Source organism: Vicia villosa, linkage group LG3 (assembly GCF_029867415.1).
Source record: "Vicia villosa cultivar HV-30 ecotype Madison, WI linkage group LG3, Vvil1.0, whole genome shotgun sequence".
NCBI classification, from domain to species: Eukaryota; Viridiplantae; Streptophyta; class Magnoliopsida; order Fabales; family Fabaceae; genus Vicia; species Vicia villosa.
Window position 1 is genome coordinate 111564897 of NC_081182.1, and position 9569 is coordinate 111574465.

Here is a 9569-nt window from a genome sequence, read left to right on the forward strand (position 1 = left end):
CTCCCGGTTCATCTAGCCTTCATCTTAGTCCCGACGATGGTCCTCATGGTGAATCCTCTCACCGTGGCGCCCCCTCCGGCTACGCAACACCTACAAACCAATTTGGCTTTAACCAAGGTAGTTCTAGTGCTGCGGGATGCTATGAACCGGAGGTCTTTTCCCACCCCACTCCACCACCACGAATAAACACATTTGAGGGAATGGGTAGCCGACTTTACAACAGCGGTTTTCCGGATAATTATGGGGGCGTCGACGAATTCATAGACAGCGATCCACGCGACATCCCAGTACCAGCCCCCGTGACACAAACCCAACAAGAAGCACAAAGGGGCAGGGGTAGGGGTAGAGCTAGGGAAAGAGGCGGTGTCAATATTCGCGGCGGAATCAACGATCGCGGTAAACGTGTCATTACAAGACCAGGTTGCGGAACGGATGGCTATCTTGGTGATGGACGTCATTGATCATGTTGTTGTATTTTTCATTAATCTTTGGTATCGTTTCTGAAATTAATTGTAACCGATGTTTAGTTTTTAAATTATATTGTAATCGATGTTTAGTTCTTAAATTATATTGTAATCGATGTTACAATTTTGATTTTCGTTTTCTGCATTACATTTATAAGGCGAAAAAAATATTTTACAAATTTATTTCTGTAAATATCATAACAAATAAAATAAAAAAAAAAATTTAAGTTTAATATATTCAACTAAAATGAATTAAAAAAAAAATGAAAAAAAAAAATTAAAAAAAAAAAAGCCCTAGAACTAAGGCGCCAAATGGTTTGGCTTCTAGGGCAAAAACCCTAGACTTATGCGCCATTCCATTTGGCGCAAACATATTGGATTTTAGGGCATGCCAATTCATTTGGCGCATGCACCCAAAATTTACACTTATACGCCATTTCATTTGGCGCATTCAGTATTCTGATATCCCAAACCTAGACACTTTGGTAAATACCCCGAAAACATGGTTTTTTTCGTATTTTTTTTATCAAACCTGGTTATTTAAATTTTTTTTCTATAATTGTATGATTTTTGTAATTAATCATTCGATAGTACCCATAACTTGATAGTTGATACTGTATTCATAACTTGATACTTTATGAAAAAATGTGAATAATGAAAAAATGTGAATATGAAACTAAATTATCATTCTTGTCTACAAAATAGTGACACTCATCTCTACTAACATAGTTATGGTCTTATGGACTTCTAGAATTCCTATGCTAAATTAATATGAATACTCTTCTGGATCCTCTATGGCTTTTTCTTTTGTTTGTAATCCTTTCATTTTAAAGAGTCTAATTAATTTCTAGCGGATGGAGATCATTTGTTATCATGTAATTTAATAGGTGTGAGGGCTTTAGACTTTTATTGCAACACTTTTACTGCAACACTAGTGTCCTGGTATTTATCCATATTTTTCTGTTTCTCTTTTTTCTTTAATATATTTCTGATTTATAAAAACAAAGCCTAGTGTAGATAACCACTTGTTATTCTAACATATTAATGTTTAGATCAGGTTAAGGGGATGCTTCTTTTATTTGTTATCAAGTAATCAAAACTTTATTCATTATTTTCATTGTGATAACATGCAATTAAACCATACTTTCATATAGTATGAAAATAAAAAGGCCTTGACACATGCTTTCAGTTGTCGCTGTTCTGACAATCAAAATGTGCAACCTAATTTATGAAAAAGGTTGCACATGACAAATACTCCTATTATTTTAACATGCATAGTTTTCAACATTAGTTGTTTGAATATAGTGTCAATGGGAGGGAATTTAGTTCAAAAATCAAATTCCTCTCTTACTTCATGATGTATTTTTCCTTATTCCTTTCTTTACGATAGAAGTTGCCTTATTACCTTGCTACTTCATGATAGAATTTGCCTTATTATTTTCTTCATGATAGAAGTTACTTTATTCCCTTGTTTCTTCATAATAGAAGTTGTCTTATTCCCTTGTTATATCATAATATAAATTGCGCAGCCAAGGTCTTAAACATAACAAACCGTATAATCTTCACATAAAACATCAATAATCAGAGCTTAACCCAAATGGCGGAAATGGCAGTGTCTTTAGCTGTTGACCACTTACTTCCATTGTTGAGGGAAGAGGCCAATCTGTTAAGGGGTATACACAAGGAGTTTGCAGACATTAAAGATGAACTAGAAAGTATTCACGCATTCCTTAAGGATGCTGATAAAAGAGCCGCAACAACTAAAGGAGACAACACTAGTGATGGAGCCAAAATATGGGTGAAGCAGGTCCAGGAAGCAGCTTTTCGCATTGAAGATATCATTGATGATTATATGATCCAGGTGGGACAACAGCCTCCTCATCCTGGATGTGTAGCTTTGTTCCATAAGCTCAAAAGTATGATCCCTCGTCGTCGTATAGCGTCTGAGATTCAAGACGTTAAGTCACATATTCGTGGGATGAAGGAAAGAAGTGAAAAATATGGCTTCCAACGTTCATTAGAACAAAGATCAAGCAGTTCTAGAGAAGGTCGAAATTCTAAATGGCACGACCCTCGACTGGCTGCTCTTTACATTGAAGAATCTGATGTTGTGGGCTTTGAAAAGCCAAGGAAAAGACTGACTGATTGGATGGTAGAGGGAAGGGAAGAGCGCACTGTAGTTTCCGTGGTTGGAATGGGGGGGCAAGGAAAAACTACTCTTGCCAAGAAAGTTTTTGACAGCAAGGATGTTGTCAAACACTTCGATTGTCGTGTATGGATCACAGTCTCTCAATCATATAATGTTGAAGAGTTGTTGAGGGACATGCTGATAAAGTTTTTCAAGGAAAAAGGAGACAATGCTCATAGGGATTTTTCTCGAATGGATCGAGGATCATTGACAGATGAGGTGAGAAACTACTTGAAGCAAAAGAGGTACGTTGTTGTGTTTGATGATGTTTGGAGTGTACATTTTTGGGATGATATTGAATTTGCTGTATTTGATAATAAAAATGGAAGTAAGGTATTAATCACAACTAGGAACCTAGATGTTGTGGTGTCTTGTGAAAAATCTTCTTTCACTGAGGTGCTTAAGTTGGAACCTTTAACTCAAGAACAATCTTTGGAGTTGTTCAATAAGAAGGCATTTAAATTTGACCACAATGGGTGCTGTCCAAAAGAGCTCATTGGTATAGCCAATGAAATTGTTCAAAAATGCAATGGCTTACCACTAGCAATTGTTGCCATTGGTGGTCTTTTGTCTACAAGAGAAAAAACTTGGTATGAGTGGAATAGATTTAGAGAAAACTTAAGTTTAGAGCTAAAGAAAGATACTCATTTAATAGGGATAAAAGAAATTCTTGGTTTAAGCTATGATGATTTGCCTTATTACCTCAAGTCATGTTTGTTATATTTTGTAATATATCCAGAAGATTATGCAGTTAGATCAAAGAGAATGATTCGACAATGGATAGCTGAAGGGTTTGTGAAGGAGGAAAGAGGGAGGACTTTGGAAGAAGTAGCAGAAGAATATTTAACAGAGTTGATCCATAGAAGCTTGGTGCAAGTATCCTCGCTTAGAATTGATGGTAAGGTTAAACGTTGTCGTGTTCATGATCTAATACGCGAAATGATGGTTGAAAAAAATGAGGAATTAAATTTTTGCAAGTATATTAGTGATGATGGACAATCAACCTTAAGTGGAATAGTTCGACGCTTATTAGTAACAACTGAATTAACAACCACCGGTTTTTATGATTTAATTCCGAGTACTGAAAGGTCGCATGTTCGATCATTATTTATTTTTGAAAATAATGCATCAACTTTCTTAGTTTTTGGGAAAATCCCTACAAAACTCAGGTTGTTAAAGGTTCTTGATTTTGAACATGTTCGATTATTGCATGTTCCTAACGAGGTTGGAAGTTTGATCCATTTGAAGTATTTAAGGTTCAATTATATTAAGGATGGTAAAATTCCAAAATCTATTGGCATGCTCCAGAATCTAGAGACCTTAGAAGTAAGTGATACAGATGGCCTTGAGTTGCCAAAAGAGATTAGCAAGCTTAGAAAGCTAAGACATCTTATGGGCAATAGTCTTTCTTTGATTGAACTAAAGAATGGTATTGGAGAGATGACATCCCTACAAACGCTACGAAATGTTGATTTAGATATGAATGGAGCAACAGAAGTAATTAAAGAGTTAGGAAAGCTGAAACAGATGAGGGATTTGGGGTTGATTAATGTTCATTTAAAAGATGGAAGCATTATATCTTCTTCAATCAATGAAATGCGACACTTGGAGAAACTGTTTGTTGCATCATCTAAGAGTTTTCTTGAGCTCGATGACGTGCATTTGACTATGGTTCGCAAACTTACACTAAATGGGGGGTTAGAGAAGTTGCCAGAGTGGATTCCAGAGTTTCAAAATCTTGCTGTGTTGAGGTTGATGCGGTCCTTTTTAACTGAAGATCCAATGCAATCCCTAAAAAGTTTGCAACACTTGTTGATCCTCTCTATAACAAAGTGTGCTTATGATGGTCTATGTTTGCATTTTGAAGATGGAGGGTTTCAGAAACTAAAGGAACTGTATGTTGAAACTGCAGATGAATTGAGAGATATTATTATTGACAAAGGAGCACTTCCTTCTCTGAAAAAACTCAGGCTATACGATCTCTACAAGCTGAAGACTATACCCACTGGAATCCAACATCTAGAGAAGCTTGAATTTCTCTATATTTTGGATACTGGAGTTATATTTAATAATTTGTCGGACATTTCTACTGAGGATTGGAATTGGTTCTTCGAGCGTGTGATCACTGTAGAAATTACTACCAATAGTGGAGGAGTTGCTACTATAAATCCAAGGTGGTAGAAATAATACTTTATCATATTCTGCAGGAAAAAAAGGTGTGATTTTTCTTCCTAAACACAAGCTTAATTTTCCATAACTATGAGAATATTATTATTCAGTCATCTTAACACAAGCTTAATTTTCTTCTCTTATATGATCCTCAAGGGCTATTTTATGGGAGTGGATAGTGATAATTTGCTGTGGTTTGTTTGGTACTGGCCTTCAACTTCAAATGCAATGGCAATTCAGATTCTCCACTAAGACTTTTTCTGCAAAACTTTATGCTTTTCATTCTTCAATAAAAAATTATGTGGTTAATTTTCTGTTCTTTAATAATAATGGTGTATTAAGTCTCTAACTTATGGATTGGCTTACTGTTTTTCTAATCATTTGATATTTGAGTTGTTTGTAATTGTAATTGTTGCTTTCTAGCATTTTAAAACATTATTTTTCTCATTATCCATAACTGAAGAAAATATCACTGACTTCATTAGTTTAGTCAAATTTGAGCTTTTTTAGTTGAAATTTTTTTATAAAATGTTATAAATCTATCTGCAACAAAAATTTTCAAAAATATATTAACTTAATAGCAGATTCTAAAACTCATGTGAACTGATAAGCTTGTAATAACAAAAAATAATTTAATCCAAAAATATATATTTGTAGAAGCCTTAATAAAAAAAATATAACTAATGTTTTAAGAACCGGGCCAGACATCAAACCGGTGAGGTTATTGGATTACTGGTTTATTGGTCGAACCACTAGGTCACTGGTCGAACCGCATGAGTAAATCGGATTAAACCGGATAATTCGGTTCAATAGACCGATCGTTGTAACAAAATTATATAGTTATAAAACATGTCAAACCAGATGCTTTAGTCTCTATAAAATATAACTAACACTTAAATTTTTTGAAAATATCATATCATAAATAAATTTACAAGTTCATAATTTAAATTCAAATTCTAAACATAGATATCACACATAATAAAATAGTACAAAATTATAAAGTAGAACTGCAAACAAACTTTAATCGCAACATAATCTACTTAAATAATATATAATTAAATAATTTATAACCAAATAATTTCATTTTCTACTAAAATAAATTTAAAGGAAGGATAATTGTTTAAATGTTGGGATCTCCTTCTTCAATATCAAAACCATATGCAATAAAGTCAACCGTCCACAACATCTTTATTTTTATTTTTTATTTTTTATTTAAGTTCTTTTATATTTTATTTTTATTTTTCATTAAAATAATCAAAATGACGTCGTTTTAATTTTTTAAATAATTTTTTTGTTAAAATGCAATTAAACTACCGGTTCATGAAAACCACCGATTTTTCTGGTTTTAGCAGTTTACACCGCGCGGCCAGCCACAACACCACCTCTAGCGACGTTCCAATGCCACGCACCGACGAGAACCACCGTCGCAACCACGACCATTCCCAGGCGTCACAGTTTGTTCCAAGTGATTTTCCGTTATCCTTTTTGTTTATTGTTTCTTTGATCAAAGTTATTGGCATTTAATTTGGTTTTAAGCATTTATTTTGGTCGGAGTTCTTGAAAAGAAGAAGATTGAAAAGAAAAATGCATCTGAAAGAGAACAATGAGAGAGAGAGAAAGTAAGAAGTGTAGAAAGAGGAAGATGGGGCGGTTTTTCCTCTTCTGAATCTTAGTTTTTTTTTGACAATTTCTTTATCCACCCCCAACCTTCTTAGAAATTCGTGCGAAATTCTTAAAACGCCCCTATATTTTGGAAGTGCATCTCCGAATGCACTTTTTTCTGGAAAAAAGTTGATTTCGGAAGTGCACTTACGAAAACACCTTATTTTTTAGAAAAAAAGTTGTTTTCGGAGATGCATCTCCGAAATCACCTTTTTGTTTTCTTCAGAAAAAGGTGTTTTCGGAAATGTATTTCCGAAATATTATCTGAAAAATAACCAACAGCAACCATGACATTGTCGTGTGGCACTGTTTCCGTTCTCCGTTCAAACAATCATCCCCGCTGCACCGGCCACAAGTCCCAACGTGGGTCTCTTGATGTTTGAGGTCCCATCTCACTCTCTCTTTTCTCTGTCTGCACATGTTCCTTTTGAGTTCAGGTTCGCACCATGTTATACCCCAAAATTTGCCTATCATATTTTGGCTCACATGAGTTTTAACTGCTCAAGACTATGCAAGAATTGGGCACACTTACTTATCTCCTAAGCAATCCACCCACAACTAGGGTTTTGCTCCTCTCAAGATCAAATCAAGTTCTAAGACCTCAAATGGATCTCATGGTCTCTCATATGCTTCAAAGGATCCTCATGCCAAGTTTCAAGCTCTGATTCATAAGATTGTTCAGTCAACATTCAAATGGTCAACAGTCGACCAGTTTGACCTAAAAGTAAACTCTGGTCAAAATACAGTCAAAACTCCTGATTTTTTGTCAAAATCCTTCATTTGAAGTAATATTCATCATTATATCAAGATTTGATCATGATTCATCAAGAAAAGCTCTAAAATCAACAAAAGTCCAAGTTTCTAAATTAGGGTTTCAAGGAGAAAGTCAACCCAACTTTGACTGATCATATCTCTCTCATACTTTATCAGAAATTCCTCAACCAAAGCTCATTCTCAAGGAAATTCAATTCTCTACAACTTTGATGTTGGGCCCAAGGTCAAGAAATGCTTCCGCCTAAGAGATATAAGTCAAAACATTACAGGTTCTTCTAGAAGCTCGCAAAAAGCTATTTTTTGTCAGGAGCCATATCTTCAAGATAAAATCTCCGTGTGCAAACAAGGTTCCAAAGTGGCTTGTAGAGAACATCTTGGGCTTTCCAAAAAGTCATAGAACACCTTCATACCATATTTTTTTTTGAATTAATTATAGTTTCTTTAATTTCCGTCTTTATCTTCCGCAAAACCTCCACAAGTGTTTATTGTAAAATCCCCCACCCATGAAACTGTAATAGCGTAGGTTTTACATTTCGCATTTTAATTTATGCACGATTACTTATTGCATGGTTAGTTATTAGGGAGTGCAACCTTTGAATTGGATTAGAATAACTTATACAAGATAAATATAATCGAATTGAACCACATGATTGTGCCACGCATACACCTTTAGGGTAACCCTTCTTATGCTGCCTGTTGCCTTTTAATTACGATTCTAAAATAGTCAAGTCCCTCGAATACGAGGATACCTAAGCAAAACAAATGTCACTCTCAGTTCATCATCATAAGATCATAGTCCCTTCGAAGTTGCCTTAATAGTAAATGATATTGTCCCTCGATGTTGCCTCGGTAATGATGATTGTCCCAATTGCTAAGGTATCCTCGCTGGTTGCCTAAAGATTAAATGACTATTCTATCCTTCCCCAAGACTACCTACCCTCTATATGGTAGGGACAGTTTTATGGCGAACGATAATTTCTCGATGACCCTGAACATCCAATGAAAGGACTTCCTACCCTCTCATGGTATGGATAGCCTTTTCAAACCGAAAAGCTAAAAGAACAATTTTTTTAACTTAGGGTAGGTGCTCCTGATTGCTTACTCTTTTCAAATTCAAAACTCTTTTTCCCACTCATTTTCAAATACTTTCAAAAACAAGGCTACACTTATTTACAAGCTAAAGTCCTTAACAAAGTTATTACTATTCACACACTACACTTCAAACATTTTGAAAAATAAAAGTGAGCTAAGCAATTGAGAGCCCATGGATAACCATGGATACAAAGGGTGCTTACACCTTCCCTTTGTATAACCTACCCCCGAACTCAAAATCTTTTTAAAGGTCTTTTCCTGTTCTTTTAGCCTTTCCAATTGGATAAAATAAAAGTCGGTGGGGACTCTTGCTATCCGCAACATTTTTTAAAAGTCATTAGGCTCGTCCTGATATGGTTGATCTGGTGGCCACCGTTAGTGTGACACTTTGGTTGGTTCTGATGGCCCTTGAACATGATCGAGGAGACATTAGGCTACCATGTAGTGTCTTGAAGCACTAATTTGACCTTAGAATCCTAGTTGAACTTGACTTTGGCCTATTAAGAAGTAGCGAGATGGCCGGATTTGGACCTTGACTGAAGCTGGTTGATACTCGAAGCTACACTCATTGAGATCAATCTTTCAAGATGTTTTCAGTCAACCACCCGAGCGCTGACTGAGATAATGCTTTCGAGAATAATCATCGAGATGAGCACCATAGAACCCGATCTTTATCTAGGGCAGGTTGAACCAACTAAACTTCAGCGGGGAGGGTACTTACCTATGGACTTCAAGCAAGCCTTTAAACCTAAGGACACTTGTATGACTTGCTTGTGTGTGCTACTAACCCTTTGATTTCCTTGCAGGTTTTGTCATAGGACTTGTTTGTCCTTACTATCTTACGCTTTGCCTAATGTACTGCATTCGCATAACATCATGACATCATGACATCATGACATCATAACATTGCATGTTAACTGACCCTTTCAAGGATCTTAGGAATTTAGGGCGCACAATTTCAGGTGCCCTTATCGAGGACTAAATTTTCATCAAAGGGCAAGAGGATTTATTTTTCTCTCGCCATATGTCTTCCAATTCAAAGGCATCGTACCTATCAAGGGGCAAGGGGATTTATTTTCCTCTAGCCATATACATTCAAATGCAGAAGTACAAGTATCCCGAATCAGAGGCGATGACCCACTCGATATGGTGAGCTTGATTCTTAAAGAAGGACGTTCAAGGACGAAAGCCAAGATTCTTCAGACGAAGCTGTGACTGAT

The 9569-nt window shown here is 35.7% G+C and overlaps 1 protein-coding gene across 1 annotated transcript; it reads left to right on the top strand.

Annotated features, from left to right (window-relative positions):
- The first annotated feature begins 2030 nt into the window (after positions 1 to 2030).
- Positions 2031 to 4940, top strand: LOC131656537 (disease resistance protein RPM1-like). The gene has a single exon (XM_058926236.1). The coding sequence runs from the start codon at positions 2062 to 2064 to the stop codon at positions 4831 to 4833; it is 2772 nt and encodes a 923-aa protein (XP_058782219.1). The 5' UTR covers positions 2031 to 2061; the 3' UTR covers positions 4834 to 4940.
- Positions 4941 to 9569: the final 4629 nt, after the last annotated feature.

Coding starts and splice junctions, on each gene's coding strand:
- LOC131656537 (XM_058926236.1), top strand. CDS start 2,062: ATGGCGGAAATGGCAGTGTCTTTAGCTGTTGACCACTTACTTCCATTG.